We start from the raw sequence: 20,445 nt of genomic DNA, 5'->3' as shown, positions 1-20,445 counted from the left end.
TTAACAGCAGTATCTTGATCCCACACAAGACAGATTCTATTCTGTTCTTAAAATACTGACACTTTTTTTAGCAAATCCTCAAGCCTATTTCCCTTATATGAAAAATCTGTGAAAAAAAATTCTCACAAGTGAAAATTTTAACTGACTGCTCCATTCTGGACAGATTAGAAGTAACAGAGGCTAAAAGACCCAGCACCTGAACATGTGCTCAGAAGGAGGGAAGGAGTCAGCCTGCAGCACGCCCAGGGAAGGAATCGCTGTATTCCTCACCCGTTTAAACTTTTGCGTGCAGAATAACTAAGCATAGAATCCTAATGCAGTGTAAAGTGGACCGATGGAGTAGGCTGGGGCATGTCAAAGAAGCTGAAACCCTGTGGATAACTGGCTAGCTGAAAAGGGTCACATAGACATAGTCCAGCTGGCTGGACAAAAATGCACATCGCTCTCAGCTTATCTGAAGTAAAGCAAAATACACTGTCTTTGGCTGTTCTTGTTACACAAGAACAGGAAGATTTTGGTGGGAAAAGAATGTTGCAGGTGGGAACAGATAACTACAGAAGAGAAACTAGGGGCAGGCTTGATATTTAGGCAACCAATAATGAGCTTAACTTTTGTAATATGTATGAGCTAATTATAAGAAGGCATAAAAGGTGACCGTAAGAGACAATAAACAAAGCCTGCTGATCACTCATATTGAGTGACTGTGTCTTCCCTCTGTCGCGACAAAACCCCATTTACCACTGGGGAGGGAAAGGGTTGCTTCTGGTCCTCTCTCACAGGAGCTTCTGGGGTCCCCCATGACTGCAAATCACCGGGGAAAAGGCCAGGCAGCCCTGCGCTCAGCAGGAAAAGCAGGCAACACCAATTTTCGAGATAACCACCAACTTTATTTCCTTGTCCTGGCGCGCTCTCAGCCCTGCTCCTGCCTCTGCCAGCTCCTGCGACAGCCACGCCATGTGTGATGGCACAGCAATCCTGCATCTTGTCTGCCTCCTGAGACCCTGACAGACATCAAGCCCCAACAGCTCTTGGCAAACTTAGCAAAAGGTTCAGAAGAATTCATGCCGTTGCCCATAATGAGGGATAACTGATAAAAAACTGCGGTCACAATGTCCACAGTTACAATCAGCTGGGGGGAGAAGGAAAACAGAGGCAATGCTAGTGGTGCTGTGCTGTGATTTTGAGACTTTGAGACTGGCAGGGCTTGTTCCTCCTCGGGACCAGGGCAGCAGAGGCTGCCTGACCCAGAGGCTCCTCAGCTGATGCAATCTGGTCCCTCCTTCTCCTCCCACAGGGCAGAGCAGCAAGCGCTCCCTTGCCAACCCAACTTTCACTGTAAAGGTCCCACACTCAGGCTGCACCCTCCCACAAAGACCCAGAGCCTCCAGCTGGTGGGACACGGCAGCAGACAGGCATGCGTCCCATTACCCCTCAGGGGTGCCCCCCCCCCCCCCCCACCTTCACACCCATCGGGCTCTAAACAACCTTGCCCTATTCAACAGAGAACTCTTCAGGTGAGGAAAAAAAAGCCTGGTCTGTTTTCAAACGCATCCGCAGATTCACTGCAGCACCAGCGACTTTTGGCACGGCCCGCGGGGGCCTCCCGGCCAGCAAAGCAAAGCGCTGCCACAATTTAGCCCTGCTGTGCCAGCAGGCAGCTGAGGGATTTCCAGTGCCTGCAGAAAGTCTGCAGTGTTGAAATCTGCTCTCCTGCAGCAACCAGGAAATGCTCTTTTGCTTCATGGCAGTCCCAAGCAGGACACTCTCCCCAACTTTCCCATGCCCTGAAAGAGTCCCCTTGTAAAGTAAACAGACCCTTAAACCTCTAAATCCTTCCTGGAGACAAGGAGAAGCAGACGATGCGAAGGATGTGAGGCTCCCTACCACCATTCAAAGGTCCAAGCCTATTGCCTGGTGCATGGGTAACCCACGGAATATGGCCAAGTCAGATGGGAGAAGATGACCAAGCCAACACCCTGGTCCCTGGGTCCAAGCACTACCAGCACACCCAAAACAGCATCTGTGTGCTCCCATGGTCACCACGCTGAAGACGAACTGGTGGAGATCTTAAATGAAGGCAGAAAGGCTGCTGCAAAGAGTTAGCTATGAGCAGCCAACAGCCACTGCATCTCTCTGGTACTGCTGAAGGGAAAGAATGAGGAGGGGGAAAGGAACAAGCACCCGCTGCTCTGATGGGAGAAATATGGGGACACCAGTGCTCGGCATTACAGCAGGCTGTGGGTAGTGACCAGATTTCCTCAGATGTTCATGTGCCTCTTCATAAGAATGGAAGATCACAGAGTAGGTGTCTGTTAGCAAAATGGTAGCAGAAACTCAAATCACTGCAGTACCCACAAACAAATCAGTTCTCATCACCCGTATTTTATGGATTGACTGGGAAGAGATTGAAGGATGGTGGTAATTTTAGGTAGGACATTCATTTTGGTGGGGTAATTCAGTACTTCAAAGTAACATATATGCACTACCATTTGTTTAGAAAACAAGACCTGCATCCCACAAGTTTGGAGGAATCCGAATCTCTTCTTTTGTGAAAGGCTAAGCCAAGAGCAAGCATGCACTAGCATGCCTATTGTATGAAAATAAAAACATGAAATAAAGGGAAGGCCTAACGCCAACAGTCTAAATTTAGATGCAGTGGAAATGCACCTTCGTTGACTTCAGAAGAGCTACACATTTATCTGTGTCTCAGTTCAGCCTTTGGGGATCAAACAAACAATCCTTTTGTTTACCTTCATCCTTCCCAGTTTCAAGGTACTTGGACAAATACTTCAATCAGTAGCACGTAAAAATAGCTCTGACTGACTTCTTGCAGCTTAAAAGGAAAAACAATAGTACACACCTAAAAACTGCAAATGCCTTGTGTTATAGAAGAGGGACATTAATGCTTCCAAGTGACCAACCTTGCTAAACTTGGCCAAGCTGAAAATCATCACACATAGCCTTGTAACCCTTATGCATCTTTGTTAAGCAGTAAACAAAAGGCTAGATTTTTCTGTTCCTCTAACAAGATCAGCAACATTTAGAATCTGAAGCATGCTGCTCTGCTTCATAGGAAATCGAATTTAATTTGCAAGCTTCAAAGTAAGAAACAAATTCTCAGAAATGAGGTAAGGAAATTCAGCTGCCTATTACAATTCTCATGTTCAGATCTGCATTCTGGTGTCCTGCATCCTGGTGTAAAACCAGAGCAACTTACCTGAAATCAGCAAAATTATCCTGAATGCTACACCCAGGTACCAAAGCAGGATTTGCTCTCTTTTCTCATTAGCAGCCATCTCCTGATTTGCATTGGGTTTTCCCAAGTGCTTCCAATTATCCAAAAATTAAATATATACAACCTATTGCTTTTGGAAATAAAGCCATTAAACTTTGTTCTGACAGCAGGTAGGTGTAATTTCCACAAAGCACTTGGAATAGGTCTTAACCCTGGTGTTGTGTCTTTTTCTTTTTTTTCTTTTTTTTTTTTTTCCTGGCTGAACTTGCTCTTACACTAGGGTAAAACAGAAGGAACTTTGTTTGAAAAAGTAGTGTCAAAGCCAGCAGGATCCCCCATGCTGTTTGTGTTAAGTAGGAAAGACTGTAAGATGACGAGCAAGGGAAAAGCACGTTTGCTACGCTGTGCACCATTCAGATACAAATACCGGTGAAGACAGTTGCTGACGAGGATATTTGTGCAACTCGCACTGAGACAGATTTTAGTTGTTTAAAATTTCCTTTTGACTAAATAAACTGGCCAGCACGTGTGTGAGAGCTGGCAGGAAAAAAACCTGCCCTACCTTTCAGAGTCTCCTGCAAAGTCTGTGCAAAGGCTGCCAGTTTGTGGCTGTCGTGGTTCTTGCCGGTATTCTCTCCCGTGGAGGACAACAAGGCCAGGTGAAGGTTAACCAGCGTTAGCTCGTTCATCCCAACCTGGGGGAGGAAGGAGGAGAAATTGATGCCATGCAGACAGGGCACAGAAGGTCACAAAGCAAAACCACGCGCCTCTTCCCAGTACTTTTGGTAGTAAGACTGGGTGACTAGGACTCGCTTCACTGTGTATGTGGTGTGCTTTGGTTTGTCTCGTTTTTGGGAGGAAGAGCATTTTGCAGCTTTGTTTTTAATAATGTGATACCCTTTCAGTTCTGGGGAAACTGGTTTGGTAAGCAAACAGCTTCGTTCGACCACGGTTGCAGAAAGAAGTTGGCTGCTTATGAAAATCAGTTTATGCAAAACCAGTTGTTAATAAGCTACAAATAATGTCATGGTCATTACATGGGCTAATTACTACTCTCTTGTGATTAGCCCTGGCTCGTCACAGAGACTAACCAAGAAACTTAATGTACCTTGAAAGGAGCTGTTGACTCCCTGCAACCTTCTGCTTACCCTCTGGGACTCATTTGGCACAAGTAATACTTACTCCTATCATTGGCCTGTTTACCTTATTAATTAATAAATATTAATAATCAATAATTTATTTATCCATAATTATTTTATTAAGGCTTCTCTCAAAGCATTACCAGACCCCACCATCACAGCCTGTGCAGAGATGGGCTCTCTCCCTTTGCACGTTCGCTCAAGCATGTGTACAAGAACAGCTTCCAAAACACATGTTCTTTTAGATGGGTTCAGCCTAGTGAAAAAGCTTTAAAATGGAAACTGCAGGATGCCAGCGACATAAGATAGATCAGCTCGAGTCTCCCAGGAGCACTGTGCCTTCTACATATACATCTATCTCATCTGGGTATGCACCTCATCCTTGCTGTGGTAATTTGGTAGAAGCAGAACAAGGTGACTGGTGACTTCTGCCACACTCTCAGTGGGTGTGGATGGTACTGAAGATCCACTAACCCTCACGTGCCCCATGCTCCCTTAGGGTAGGGTTTGCTCCCGCAGCAGCAAAGGCAAGGACTGATTCTGCTGATCTGCCACACGTATTAAGGCTCACTAAGCACCTTCCTATAATCAAGTCATGACACAGTGCTGAAGTGATGAGATGGGTTAGAGCCTCATTACAAATTTTTATCTGTTAGAAGACTGTGTCTCTTTCCATCTTATCTATTTTTTTTTATTTTTTTTTTTAACAAAAGATGAACCTGCAAGGGTCGATTACCTTGAAATGTGCAAGATATGGGTGAGGGTATGAGTGCTTCCCATTGCCATTAGTCTGTGCATTCTCCTGAAATGAGGCATCTTTCAGTTCAATGCCAGCTGTTGTATCCCAGAGGAAGCCAGAATATTCAACCCCCTGGAATTTAATAAAAAAAAAAAAAAGAGAAAGAAAAACTGGTAGCAAGAAGGTAAAACCAAAACATTCTGCCCAAATGCAGCCCCCTGGTTGAAACTTTGACCCACAAGTTTCAGTACCACCGTTTCTGTTGGCAGTGGCATACATCACTCCCAAAACACGCAGTAGCAGTAAAATATGATGCAGGTTTATATCTGGGCTTAGCGCCTGCTGAGGGCAAGAAGCCCAGCTCACTGTGCACAAGTGTAAAGGAGAAACAGCATCCTGGGCTATCAGCAGGAGATAAAGAGAGCAGGTGGAAAGGCTTCTTTGGCCCACCCCGGGCAACCCCCCCCCGAGATGTGGAAGGTGTGCTTCCCAGGCAGCTCCACCGACTTCACTGCAAACTGAGTGCACCGAGCTGAAACACACTGTTCTGCTCCTCACAGCTCCTTGCACCTGCAGGCTGGCCATCACACACCCAGGGAACTTCAGCACTGCTCAGGCCAGCCAAGAATTTTATAAATTGTATTATCTTACACAGGTGGAGTGCATTCAGGACCGCCGCAGGGGTGACAGATAAAGATGCTGCCTCTTGTGCGTGTGTTTGGGCTGCTACTGTCCTTGGTCCCCTCCTAGTCCAGGCAAGCCATCAGATTCTTCTGAGCGTGCTCAGTAGTGAGGTAGTTTGTTACCCATTTGTCTAACCCTGAGCTCAGTGCCTCATGGTCTCAATGGGTGACTGCTAGGACTTGCAGTAGACGATGCTGCATGCTTTGTTCTGTCCCGCCATGCCGTACGCCACCTTGCAGCCTTCTGTCACCCACAAGCTAAAAATACCTGAGCTCATTCAGTCTCTTGGTGTGAAATATGGTCTAGACCTCTCAGTCCTTCTCTATCTCTTTTCCAGCTCAAACATTTCATGCTCAGCTCTTCAATCCTTTCAGCTCTATCATCCTGCATGGTTGTTTTTGTTTGGTGTTTTTTTTTATTACTTTGGGATGTGGAATTAGCATTTTCAGAAAGCTTCCCACTCCAATCACACCAGCAGCAGTATTTAATTCAAAGCCTGACAGCCTCTCCTCCCACCACCCAAACACCATTTTCTTTGGTATTACTCAAACCCTCTTCCCTTAGCGAATGGTAATTAAACCCATCACAAGGAAGAGGGGTTTTTCCATTTCAGCTGCAATAAACAAGTGCTCTGCTGACTTCCCATGAGCCTTGAAAGAAAACATTAAGGTTGCCTAAAATCCTTTGCTAGCTCCTTTGAATAACTCACCTTCAAAATACCGACAAAATTACTCCACCAGCTGGAAGTCTAAGGTCTGAAACTGCTATAGGAAAAGATGTGGAAGAGTAAGCCTGCTGTCAACAGCTGTTTAGTATTTCCTGGCTCCAGCCTTTGCGTCCACATGGTGATCAAAAGGCATGGCTTGGTTGAAGGCCAAATGCCCATGGATGGGTGGAAGCACCAGCCTGAAGCACCATCCACCACTATTTAACCCTGCAGAGTGTCCCGAGACCAGCTGGTGCCAAAGACACTACGTACTCAGGGTGACACCGTGTTACTTCACTGCATTGCATTTGTGTCCCCGGTGTTCAAACCGGACAGACTCATTAACCAGCCCAAGGGGTAAAGAGACTTCTTGGCTTAGCGGAGGGTTCTCCAGCACAGCCGGATTTTTGTTACAGCAGCTAAAGGAACAGCCACACTTCTTACCTTGGCCACAGATGTCTCCCATAATTTTGGGAACCATTCATGCTTACATCTCTACCAGTAAAACAAGACAGATGATGATTTTTATTTACTCGGCCCACAGTCAAAACTTTCATTGTTATCTTTGGAAACATACTTTATCTTTTCCAAAAGAAATATCTTTTGGAAACAAAAAAAGGAGAGAACCGACTAAAGATTCTGGATATAGAAACTCTGAGACAATTATTTATAATTCTTGGAGGGGAAAAAAAGAGCAGAGGGAACAATTTCGACCACTTTACACAACTTTTTAAATTCAGTGTTTTAACGATCTGGCCTAACAAGAGATTCCAAAGGAAAATTGTAGCCAGGAATAAAAATGTCCTGAAGGGGATTTACACTCTGCATCAGAATTAAATGTAAATTGCGTTAAACCTCAGACAATTCGCACCCTCTGTGTCTTTCTAGTGGCAGCCAGAGTCCAGTCCTTGCGCTGCTCACATGGTGGTTTTTGCTTTGGTGTTTTTTGGTGGTTTTTTTTCCTCATTCTTGGATTTTACTCAGAAGGGCAATAAAAGGAGATGCACCTCCAAAAACATCAGTCTAAAAACAGTGAATCATGATGCAACCTGATTTGGAAAAGTCAAATTAAGGAAATGCAGATTCTGAGCAGCGATTACGGGAGACAACTGTAGCCACATGTTTAATAATGACAGTGCTCAGAACAGATAGAGACAGTCCTATGTACTGCTGGGCACTATTCATTACATGACAGGTCTCGGTTCCTGCTTCTGCCGAGCAACAACATCCACACTGCAATAACTTCATCATCAGAATGATCCCATTCAGCAGCAAGCCCTAGCTTGAAAACCTTGCTCTGAAAACTCATTAGCACCCTTAAAGGGAAAAAAAAAAAGAAACATCCCTTGGGAGAAACTGCTTTTGGGCACCATTAGTGGTGTCCAGCCCGATGTAGCTGTACCTTGAATACTGTCACGGGTAGCAGGTGCAGCTGTCACCACCTTATAAATGAGGACCTCACTGCAGCACATTTCTATATTCCCACAGCAGAAGATGCTGCAGGGAAAAGCACAGAGCAGCACGGTGCAGATTTCAAAGGGAGTCTAGCATTTTAAACACCTGCGCAGAGCTCTTTGGGGAACACATAAGATAAACTCCTCTTTCAGATGAGGATGGCAGGCTGCACAGCTCCTCTGCGGGGTCTTCACTTGCAAACTAGGAAAATGGGGAGCCCTTCCGAATGCCAGCCTGTGAGGGGCTAGGGAACAAGCTCAGGTGCCCAGCACAAAAAAATTCAGAAGTACTGCAGCCTGCCAGGGGCAAAACCAAGGACTCTTTCCTTCTCCTAACATGTAGCCTTTCTTCTGTATTTCTATGCTGCTTTTATCCACCATACCTCCCCCAAACACACACACCTTCCTCTTCAGAAGTGTGCCACAGGCTGAGGAAAACAATTCTTCCAAAAAATCAATCGCACAGTCAAATTGAAAGCTATAAGAGCAGCTTAAAACACAAGAGATGCAAACACTGCCAAAAAAAATTTGCAAAATGTTTTGCCTTAAACATTCAAAATACGCCCTTGGTTAAAGGGGACAAAAAAACCAAAGCCACAGTTCAGACTTGGGGATTAATGTACCTTGTGTAGCTGGCCTGAGGGTTTTTCGGAAACAACACCCTTCCAACATCCTCTAGGGCCCTTCCACTTGCGGATGTTTGGCAGCGTTGGCTGGTTCAGCTCCGTACAAAACTAGAGAGAGAGGAAAGGGGTAAAAAAAAAATCAGCTTGGTAGGGTTTTAAAAAAATTGCAAAATAAAGCATGTAGCAAGGCATTGGTATGAGACACCATGGGGGGACAGGCTGCACTCTCTGCCCTCCCTGAAGGTTCACAAAGGAAATGGTCACACCCCAGGCTGACTCACCCCCAGCTGGAAGTTACATGAAGATAAATAAAAATTAAAATAATTCAGCGAAAATGCCACGAGTAAATCATTTCTCCCTCAGACTCTTTTTTTTTTTTCCCCCTCCAAAGCCATTTGTTTGACTGGAAAGGAGGCTCCTCTGTGCCACCTCCAAAGATGCTGACTGCACCGCATCCCACCCCCCTAGGGGCTTCACCAACAGCTGCTGAATCCTCCCGGGGGGCAGGAAGCCCCCGTGGTGTGGCTGGATCCACTCCAACACCGAAGCCAAGGTGCAACACAAGAAGAGTAACCAAGCTCAATAGCTGGCGTTTGGGGTTAAGGCTCCTCTGACTTTACACCAGGGACACATGCTTGAGACTCACCGTGCACAAAAGGATCAGCTGCACATTTGCACCTGGATCCAGCAGATCCTTCTGACACTGTCGTGTGTCCAAGCACACGGTCAGAGCTATAGAGGCTGCGCCCTAATGGCCAACACAGCAGGGACGCTGTAACTGTGGACACCACGGAAAGCCCTCAAGTCCACCTGGGTAACATCTTGGGATTGAAATAATAATACAACTACTACTAATAAAAATAATAACAGCAACAACAACAATAATAAAACCAGCAACAATAATGAGAAGAATAACAACAACAACAACTATGCCCTGGAAAATCTGGAATCTGAAACCCCTTGATAAGGGCAATATAGAAGACTTTTTGCCAGGAGTTTCAAAATAAAGGGGTTTTTTTTGAAGGCAGGAAGAGCTACAGCCTTTTGCAAAGCTGCTGTCAGGACCAGCAGCCTGGAGCTGGCAGCCCAGCACCCCAGCCACGCAGCAGCTCTGGCTGCGGAGAAAGGGGCTGGTGTAAAGTAAATCGCTGTAGAAGGGCAACGGGGGCTTCCACTGTGCCTTGTTTTGTTATACCTGACGCTGGAGTACCTGTGTTGAAACACAGAGTTTTTTCACAATGAAAGAGCATCCTCAGACAAAATCTTGTATCCAGCGTGTCCCTCCAAATCAAGCAGCAGTTTAATGCAGAGAGGTTTTCAAGGCGAACGGTAACCTCCCCTAGACAGTGTCTCTTTGCAGTGGGACATGCCAACGTTCATAGTGCTAGAGTGATAAACTGCATGGATGTAAGTGCTTCCTGCATGGGTATCAGCAAAATGATGGGACAGCTATTCTCACGTTTATTATATCTTTTGACTCAAAAATAAAAACCAAACCCTGCTCTTTTCCTAACTGCCTTGTCTGCAAGTTCCTGGAGGCTGAAGCTGTAAGCTTCTCAGATACGCGTAACCCCTTTTTGCCTCGAAAGGCTGAGTCATTTTGGTTGCACACCCAAAGTGAAAGTTCTTGGCACATGTTTGAAAACGGTTTTCTGAAATGCAGAGATCAGATGGGGCTTCTTATTCAAGATGCCACTTTAACATACCGCGTTATTGTCTGCTATATACCTTCAGGCAGCACTAGGGCTGGGCTGATTTATGAAGTGAGAAGGCACACCGGGTGTCTGCGCGGCCTGGGAACACAGCTCTGCTCTCAACCGATTACCAGGTGCTGCCCTAATAGACACAATAAATCACAGCCGCAACAACTTTTCATTCCTGATGTAATTCTGATGACTTTGAACAGCATGAATTTGGTGAATGAGTTTTCTAACATTTAAATAACTTAAATGAGAGAAAAAAAAAATGGTTGAACTGTAACCCAAAAAAAGAGTTAACTTATCTCTGGGTTGCAGCTGCCTAAAAAGTCCAGCCAGCATAAAGTATACAACAGAGCTAAACAAATCCTACAGAAACAATCACCTTATTAAAAAGAGCATCTGCAGTCAACTAGTTTGAATATTTTGTTTCTGCCAAATTGACTTTTTGTTTGTTGTTTGGGTTTGTTGGGTTTTTTTTAGGTCTTGATTTAACTTTGCTCATACAAAAAGATGAAAAATAAGATTACACGCTTTGCTCAGAAAAAAAGCCATCAGCCCATTCTGGGTACAGTTGCATCAACGGAGAACTTGGCCTACAGCAGCTGACTTTAATCTGTGCCCATTTTCCAGGGTTTACAGGCACACAGATTTTTAAGCCGTGACAGCATACTTGCTTAGGTCATGTTTTTTTGCTGAAGTGAGAAGGGCATTTCTCAAATCGTGTTGTTCTGCTCACAAAACCCAACGTCAAACAACATTACACTTTCCCTCATACGGTAAAAATATACAGACAAGCTCCTAGCCCACATTGGAAATATAAAAAATGCCCTTCCTCCTCTGCAAAGTTGAGTTAGAGCTATGCCAATCCCTTTGAGAAGCAGTTCTTCGTGTGTAAAGAAAAATCAAAATTAAAATCTCAGTCAGTCAAAACAACCTTTTTCCCCCCTCAAATCCTCCTAAGGAAAAAGTTCTTGTTTTCTTTTTCTCTAGAGCCTTTCAGGCTGCAAGTTAATCAGCTTCTTCATTAAATCCTACACATACTGACTCAAAACTCACACACATAGTAATCTACCAACAGCACCAGCGCTTATTTACAAGGATGCCCTGGACTACGCCTATGCCACGGCCGCCTTTCTTGCAGCTGGGTGCTGGTTTTTGTTGGGTAGGCCGTGCTGCTGGCGAGCAGGAACTCGGCAGCACCGGGCCCCAGGCACGCTCTAAGCAAAGAGCCGCCTGTGCTCTTGAGGGGTCAACCCCCTTGTGCCAGGTACCTGCCCATTGCCCCCATGTGGCCTGCAAGATGCCAGCATGGGCCACCACCCCAGGAACTGGGACAAACCCTGTCACCTTCGCTCATCAGCAACACATCACTTTCCCAAGCAGGGAGGATCCAAAGATGTAATTACTCTTTGTCCACCCTGATAAGAAGCCAGTGCCTGTTGCTCCCAGCCGCTCCAGAAGTGGAGACGGGTACAGGAATGAGCTTATGACTGATGCTGGAAAAGAACAGAGGGCAGCTGGAAGAAGCTGGGAAAACACATTTGAGGAGGGACTGGAGCGTGGAAGGCAAGGGGTCTTGGACTTGGGAGCAGGGAGAAGAATGTATCCTGGGCAGGCACATGCTGGAGGTTATAACAGAGTTACAGACTCCCTAACACACCCACCTGCCTCCCCAAGACACTCCAAGCACTGCCAGCAAGAGCATCTAATTTATGCACTAAGCTAAATCCTTTCCAGTGCAGTAACTGCCCCGCTAGGAGAGATGCCAGTGAGCACCCTGCAGCAGCCCATGAGCAGACCTCACCACCTCTTGTTCAGGATGCGACTCCCAGGTTAATCTTTGTTTCAGGTTGTATTGTGCAGCCAGTCCCAAACCAGGTGCAGCAGGGTCACCTCTTCCAGATGCTGACATCGTTCCGTGCTGTGTCACGTTATTCCTGTAACACCAGCACTGGGGACCACACCGAGCCAGCGACCTCCCTTGAGGTGAGTACCTCTGCTCAAAATGAGGGTGCACTGCCTCTAAACCCTAAGGAAACTAAATATGACCCAGAAAAATAATGTCTTAGGGCTTAATATATTACACATTTCTTACTAGACAGTGATTCCTCATTTGAGGATGCTTTCACACCAGACCTGGAGTCAGAGCAGAGGCTGTAAGGAGGGTGAGGAGAGCAGGAACGGTGAGGAGGAGCTTCCAGGGTGAGCCTGCTGTTATGACATGGTACGACTCAGTGCAGTAATCATTGCCTGAACTTTAGAAAGGCACTCAAAGCAATTAACTGTCCATTTCAGTTAATTACCGCAGAAGCTTTCAGGCCAAAAGGGCACTGCAGTAAAGGTAAACAACTTCATTGAAGCAAAGGTGATTTTGATTTCTCTTAACTAGGAGGAGAGATGAGAGCTAGGGAATAAATATTACATTTCTAGATGTCACATACACACAGTTCCTTTATTTTTAAGTAGAGGGGCATGAAAGGTGAGAGGGAGCAGCCTTTAATGAGTATCAGAGATGCACACCAAACAAAGGAAAGGTCAAAGGCTTCAGGACTGTTGTCCTGGTGCAGCCACACATGGCAATGCAAAGCAAGCCAAGAGGGGATGCAGGACACAGCATGGCCAGGATGCTCAACGTGCTTCTGCAGTTGAACAACACTGCATCCACTTCCCACAGGCAGAAGCAACTAGGAAGGGGACACAGAGGAGCACCAGACCTTTCAGTTCCATCTGGATTCTTCCATAACCAAATATAACAGCAGGGAAAGGAAGCGTTATTATGGCTAAAGCCTGAAACAGAGACTCACCGTTGGATCCCACTTCCCACCAACAACAGTGTTGGCCTCAGGCCTTCGCTGCCTGTTTGCCTTTCCCCCAAGTGCATCCCTTTCCTGTTTGCAAAAGTAGCCAAAAAATACACACACAAGAAATATATGCATGCACTGGCATGGGGGATGCACTCACGAACACTATTCAGAGGAACCATACAAATAACAAGAAAGAAAATCGGCGTGGCCCTCTGTTAAGACAAAACATTTTTCACCCATTCAACCAGTCCCTTCTAAAAAGGTTTCATTAAAGACTGCATAATATTTACTGTTTGTGTTGCTCAAGCATTGATATTACATAAAGGCAAATGAAACTTGGCAGGTGGATGGGGGTCTGATAGACAGATAATTATGAGTGTTTTCAAAGGAGAACCACCCCCCTCCAGGGAATCAGTTTCAGTCTCAGCCATATCTGCACATTTGCGTTGGAAAAAGTTTTCTACTTCTCCCTCTTGGGTCATACTTGGCCAACACCATGAAGTTAGAGCTGAAAAGACAAGTAACCCATCTACTGAAAGTGTAACAGCCACAGAACTAGTCTTGGAAAACTCATCTGTCCCTTCTGCCACGCTAGAGTGTCCTCTTTGCACTGGGTCATCGAGACCTGGAGCAATACTTTCCCATCCTTTATGTACTGGTTTGTTGTTCCTAGAGCTAAACCAAACCATCCAGACCAATGTCCAAATAAATGCTTGCCATCCTCCATGTTATTCACAAACATTACCTAATGCATCCTTCAAAGAGCTCTGTGAACTCATTGTCAGCAGTGAAATCAAGGCAGAGCCCTTCAGCAGCAGCCAAATCCTCAGAAATGATACAGTACCTATAGGCACAGTCACCACCTCTATGTGCCTTTGCACGCGACGGACATACAGAGCTCATTTGTTGGACTCACGTGCATGCATATTGGGACCCCAAGCCCTGGTCCATCTGAAGGCACCTACAGCTTTTTCATCAGCTTGAGCAGGAGTCATTTCTTATGGAAAATGTGCTGCTTCTGCTTGTTAGAGTGCAACCCAGCAATTCAGACGGACAGAAATCCTTCCTTTGGTAATCAGATTCTCACTCAGCTCCTAAATGACTCCTCCAGGCACCACGTTACGGACTGGAGAGCAAACATGCACCGCAGCCTCACCGCCTGGCAGCCCCGTGGTGATCCCAATTCCCGGCTTTGCACTAAAGACCACTTCTAAGCTTAACACTTCAAAAAGGCAACTTCTGGGTCTGAGCTCCTCCGAGGAGACAGGATGAGAAAGGCTTATTTTTCAAGCCCAGCTATACATAACTAACTAACTATATATACATATACACACACACATATATATACACACATAAATAACTAGAAACTAAGTTGTCCAAGCCCGCTCTGCCTGCTTCAGACGGGGGTAATTCTGGGTCTGCAGAGAGGCACCAGGAGCCTGAAAACAAAGCACCAGAGGACTCCATCATTCAGGCACCCCTGGGGTGAGGTAGCAGCTACATGATGCACGGCAGGATTGGAAAGCTTTTCAAATGGAAGGCATCGCTTCCTGCGTCAGGTACCTGAGCCCCTGCACCAGCCTGGTCCCGTTTTGAACCAGCCCGTGGATGCAAATCCAGCTGGACAGGTGCCTCTCTTCCCACCACTGCTGTGTTACTCACCCATTGTACTTCATGAATGTGCGGGAAATAATTATGCTGATAAGCTTAACATTATGCATGTAATGATTTGTTTCCATATACGAACTTGTTTGAATCAAATTAGATATTTATTTTTTTAAGTCAGGCTTTACAGAATCAGCTGGGGAGTGGTAGTAGCCTAAGTTTGCACTCCCAAGTTATTTGTTTTCTTTTTTGAGTACTTATTTTGGAAAAATTTAGCGGTGAGTTTCTACACTGCCCTCCCAGATGAGTTACAGCTCACCACAGCCACCCAACTGCTTAATTCTTTGTAATATCTAAGAGGAAATTACTTTCTTTATCTTTGAATATATGATTAAAAAAACAGATTTAGCCCATAAAATCAGTTCTCTGCTCGCCTTTAATCATAGTGTTCCCAGGACAACAATGCAGATCATTCACGGGTGTGTTCTCCTACCTTCATCCTAAACAAAAGTGATTATTTATATAAACAATGTCTTTTTATAGATCTTCAAAAGGAAGACGCGGAAACCTTTGGTGCAGAACAGCAAAACAACTGAAAGAAGAAATGCCATAACTCCCCTAACACATTTTAAGTGCTGGGTCCACTGCTGAAGAATTAGGGGATGCTCAGCCACCTACAGGCAAAATGGGACACACAACATCTTTCAGTCAGTTTGCCGTTTAATGGGAAGTTGTCTTCACAGATGCTTGGTAGAAACCTATGCTGCCCTTCCCCTGTGGAAAAGAGCACCCACATTTGCCAACCTCCATGTAGGAGTTTTGTGGGTTTTTAATTTTTCATGTTTCCATTCACAAGCCGAGCTTTTTCCTTGTACTTCATGGGACAGACTCATTTTGCAGAAGATATTTCCTGACTACTTCTTTTTGTACCCTTAAGGACTTCTTTTATTTTTAAATATAATACAGGACTGAAGGCTCAAGAAGTTGGCAGGGATGGTCACAAATCTTTGCAATTTATTCTTGAAGCCTTTGCAAAAGAGTGTTTTGTTCTGCATAAGTAGGCGGTATAATCATTAGCAGCAATAATGGCATGCTAAGGGAACCGATGTGATATAAAGAAGAATAAAAAGCAGCCTCATGACTATGAGGTTATCTTTTTCATCAAGCTGCTTTTAGGAGAGATGAATGGTTGAATTCAAACACTTCTGCTACACTTTTGTTGTCATAAAACAGCCTGCTCAGCTGGTTAGCTGTGCTACCATCATAGCCACTCCAAGACTGAATTATTTACTTAGTACAATGTTGTCTGTTATAAATACGCAGGTGCTTTTCCAAGTTTTTTCCCCCAACTCATTATTTCCAAAGGAAGAAGAGTAGCTTCATTTTGCCACTTCTGCCACCAGAGATAGACCTCTCTGGGAACACAGCTATATGCTTAGGGAAGGTATCACTGAGATCAGCAGAGCGGTGCGGCATCAGATATTTCAGAAATACTGCTGTAAGTGTATTACTACAGCTACTGCTTCAAGCAGTGACCGACACAAGGAGATTGCACAAAGTGAGCTACTGCACTTTTAGGCAGAGCCCATGTACTTCGCTTTGACCTGTTCTGCCACCGCTCTGCACGGCCAGGGACTGTGCAGATGCTCAGAGACCAAAGCGGCATGCTCACGTGCACTAGATATAAGGCACCCGGCAACCAGGAGTCGGTGCCTTTCTGGGAACCCCTCATTATTTTGGGGTTTTTTTCCTGCTTAATTCCCAGGCCAATTCTTTTCTCATGAAATGTGAAACTCAGGAATCGATTTCTGCGGTGTGGTGTAAAACCATAGCACCGCCAGTACAACCTTACTCACCTAGGATCTGCTCACACTACATGAGGTGAAAATCAGTTTATCAGAACCTAGCCCTTAATATGGAAAGCAAACGGGAAATCATCCTATGAAACATTAGACCCAAATAGTCTTGTTCATAAAATAATAACCCAAAAAAAAACCCAAACAAAAACAAACCAACAAAAAAGAAACCATCCAGTGAGCTGTATCGAATTGCCACGATCAAAATCTCCTTACCCGTACATTGCCTTCAGCCAGAGGAAAAAAGGAGGGGAAAAAAATGTGCTAATACAAAAGAAGAACAAACAAACCCAAAAGGGAAAAGGGAGATTACAGCTTTGAATGTTATTAATCAAGGAAAGCTGCTTGAGCATGTAAAATAACTAGGTCTCCCTCTCCACTCCCATGATAAAAATTTACTAATTTCCAGAGGTGCTGGAAAGTGACTTGGGATTTTTTTTTTTGTGGTTTTTTTTATTTATTTAAAAAATTGTGCCCTCCTGACATGCGCATGGTGGTAAAGACAGATGGGACCGTGCTGATGTGCAGTATGAGAAGGAATAAAAGTAGTGTGTTAAGAAAACTGCTGTGACACAAGAAAAAGGCACAGCCCTCATTATTACAAGGTCCCCATTTGGCTGCCTCTACAGTGCCTTGCATCAAAAATAGTTATTCACTGGGCATTTTACTTCCATCCATTTCTTTTCTACTGTTAGTATAACTGTTTTCCCCAACAGATTTACATCTCTGCTTAGAGCAAGCATTCCTTCCCGTGGTACGAACACAAAAACAAGGAAGAGAAAAATATAAAATATGACTCACAACCATTGCCAGTCTCAAATATTTATTCTTACTTTGGGCATTGGTTATGCCACTGTACAGAACACTGTGCCTCCTTCTGTAAAGTTATTTAAATCTATCTCACATCCTATTCCATTACTTTTTTTTTGGACACTTAATACTAGAAGGATCTCTTCCAGGCTGCTAGCATTAGGACATGTCATCTCACCCTTTTTAAAAAAATCTCATACACATCTCAGACTGTTTTCCACACCTCTAGCCCCTAATTTAGAGAGCCTGATTTGATACTGATTCCCCTCTGAAGTTGCACATTCTTTACTTACAGGTCTGCATGAGTAACAGATGGTTTTCTGTCTTCATGCACTACCGCACCCTCCACAGAGTCTACGGGACTGTCCTCCAGCCCTGACCAAAGTTCTGCTCTAACAAATGCCATGGGCTCTGGCTCCCCACAGAAAGCATATGCATTACTTAACGATTTGGGCTGACATTAAAACACCCTTGCTGCTATGTTGGCCTATTAAAAAGGAAAAAAAAACAACCCACCCTTCCCCAAAGCTGCTGATAATTCTTAGAAGTGGTCCTGTTCTATGAACTTGCTTTGCCATCTGCCATCTTCTCGAAGAAAGCCAGAAAAAGGACTGACTAAGGACCTCTATTACTTCTACCACCCACAAACAAAACTTAAACACATACCAGCATTTGTAAACACATTATTTTCTCTTTCTCCTTGTTCCAGAAGTGCAGAGAATTACTTTACTAATGGGTGAGGTTTGCTTCTGTTCAGGGACAAGATTAGATGCCTCACAAGAGCATGCCAAGCTAGTGCACCAAACAATCTCCACACCACCACTTCTCAGAGAGGTACAGCCATGCTCTAGGGGAGCGGAGGGCATCTCCTAAAGGACAACATTTTAAGAGCAATCTGTGCTCTCCACGGCTCCCTGTGATGTCTACAGCACGGCTTCTAGTGTTTTGTTTATCAAAGTCCACAGATCATCAGAACATTGACGGACAATGCAACTCAAGATTAAAAATTCCAGCCAAGACCAAAGATGCCAGAGATCTTAGTAGATGAGGGTCTGTGCTTCCAGCACCACTGACCACTTGATGGTAGTTTGCAGCAGAGGGGCCTGGAAAGACAAGGTCCCATACCAAGAGATACTGAAATCATCACGGAGCTGGCCAGAGCTATAAGGTCCACCAACACATCTCCTTAAGCTTCTAGCCATCTAGATCCCTCCTAGAGGACAGAATGGAGGAGAAGAATTGAAAAGCCAGAGGCAAACACTATATAGCTGCAGGGTTCCCAAGTCAATTTAGTGGGTAGGATAATCCCAAACAAGCCTCCTGTATTGCAAGAAACGGTGTCAACACTGTTTTCAGGTCCACCCAGCCAAAAACGGTTCCTTCCCAATAACAGCTATACTTCCCTTCGCCCTGAGATTTCTTGACCCCAGGGGGTGAAGCCTGCGAAAAAGACTTTGCACCCCAGAGTCCCACCTGCACTCAGATAAACAAGCAAGCCAAGGGAAAGAGATAGGGGGAAATACAGGAAGGGTGCGGGAGAGCAAAAGGGTAAGTAATAGGGAATAAGATAAGAAAAAGAATTAAAACAAAATCAGTTTGACAATTTGTAATAATCTCCTTTTGCTCTGAGCGGTCAATCATGACTACATGATGGCTTTGAAGGAACAGGGCAACCTTCTTCAGCTGATGAATTATGCAGAAGTCCATCCCAAGGGTGAAAAAGGCAAAGGAGACAGTGAGAGACTGGACTCTACCTCTCCTCTCTAGAAATGGGGAACAGAAAAATAAGGCAGCAACAGGGCTGGAAGAGACTGATGAAAGGTCCCGACTGAGCCAGTGGCCACGTCTACATCTCCTTTTTCTGTTCTCTGAAAGCAAGACTGCCATTTCCTTAGCTGACTCTAGAGGACATCCACATGCACTTAAGTTTCAAATGAGTCAACCTCTTTCTGGAAAGGATAGTTCTAGGAACAGGCAGTAAATATAACTCATTTACAGCAACTAATTCTTTCACTGCCAATTGCCTTATCATTTTTTAACAGCTCTGAAGTGAAGCAAGATTGCAAGACGGGCCAGTTCAGTGTATGGGGAGCTCATGGCATTTAAAAATACGCACACACTCAGTGCTGAACTAACTGCAGTTCTGGGGTACACGCCTACTGCAGTAAAAGCAATTCACATCAAAGAGGAAGGACTGTCTTGGCGTTAGAAGAGTGCCTGGGACTCAGGAGAGTGAGGTTCACTTCCTGACTCGGCTCAGAGTCGGTCATCTTAGGTGATTCTGCCAAGATCATGTGATTTCCTTGCAACTCCAGCACGCCTCCATAAATCAAGGATAACAATTCGTCCCTACCTCTCTGGGATGGCTCTGTGACCGCACTCTCCAAAAAACTAATGGCAGCAACAGGGCAGGACATTTTGGCTGCAGGGGCAACAGATACATCCCAGCAGCTGCAGAGCTCAGACAGCAGTGGTAGACCCTCGCCCTGAAGGGGGGTGTCAACAGCCCTTCACCACTCTTCCTCCAGGAGACATGGATGGCAGCTCCCATGCCAATGCCAGCTTATACACAGGGCACGACGCTTGCCTGCAAGGGCAGCACTGACTGCACGACCAGCCACTGGGGGTTTTCACTGAGGACATGGTGACGGGCCATCAAATGGCCTCAGGTGACCAGCTGCTCCATGTCAAGGCATGTTACAGCTCACTTCCAACCGCCCTAGCAAGTGCATACACAAACATATTTATATCCTTGCCAACAAGAAGTGATGTGCCTACACTCGCCACTGCAAGGGGAAACAGCACCTCTCTTCCAAACACCGACGAGCTCCTAGGGGTAACCGTTCACAAATAAACAACCTGCTCCGAGAGGGATTTTATAAAGAGCAGAGATTACAATGGGCTTAATCATGATTAAACACTGATCTGGCTCAATCTACCCAAATAGCAGACAAAAGATAAATAAAAACCTCCAGCAGATGCATTTCATACTGGAAATTCTGGAACCTCAATTGACGTCATACTTTTTATGTTCAGATAATATCTGGAGGAAACAGTACACTGGATCGAGAAAACAAAAGCAGATTT

At 45.1% G+C, this 20,445-nt stretch overlaps 1 protein-coding gene across 2 annotated transcripts in view; it reads right to left on the bottom strand.

The window, feature by feature from the left end:
* EEPD1 (endonuclease/exonuclease/phosphatase family domain containing 1) overlaps window positions 1-20,445 on the bottom strand; it is a 63,471-nt gene that overhangs the window by 2,681 nt on the left and 40,345 nt on the right. The window contains exons 3-5 of one of the 2 annotated variants that reach the window (XM_080383326.1): window positions 8,581-8,691; window positions 5,111-5,245; window positions 3,798-3,930 (exon numbers count right to left, since the gene is read on the bottom strand). In XM_080383326.1, the coding sequence (XP_080239452.1) occupies window positions 3,798-3,930; window positions 5,111-5,245; window positions 8,581-8,691 (379 nt within the window). The remainder of the gene's footprint in view (window positions 1-3,797; window positions 3,931-5,110; window positions 5,246-8,580; window positions 8,692-20,445) is intronic. The other variant, XM_080383327.1, reaches the window with a different exon arrangement.

Source organism: Falco punctatus (genome assembly GCF_963210335.1).
Source record: "Falco punctatus genome assembly, chromosome: 4".
Classification (NCBI taxonomy): domain Eukaryota; kingdom Metazoa; phylum Chordata; class Aves; order Falconiformes; family Falconidae; genus Falco; species Falco punctatus.
This window is presented reverse-complemented; position numbering and strand designations above follow the sequence as displayed.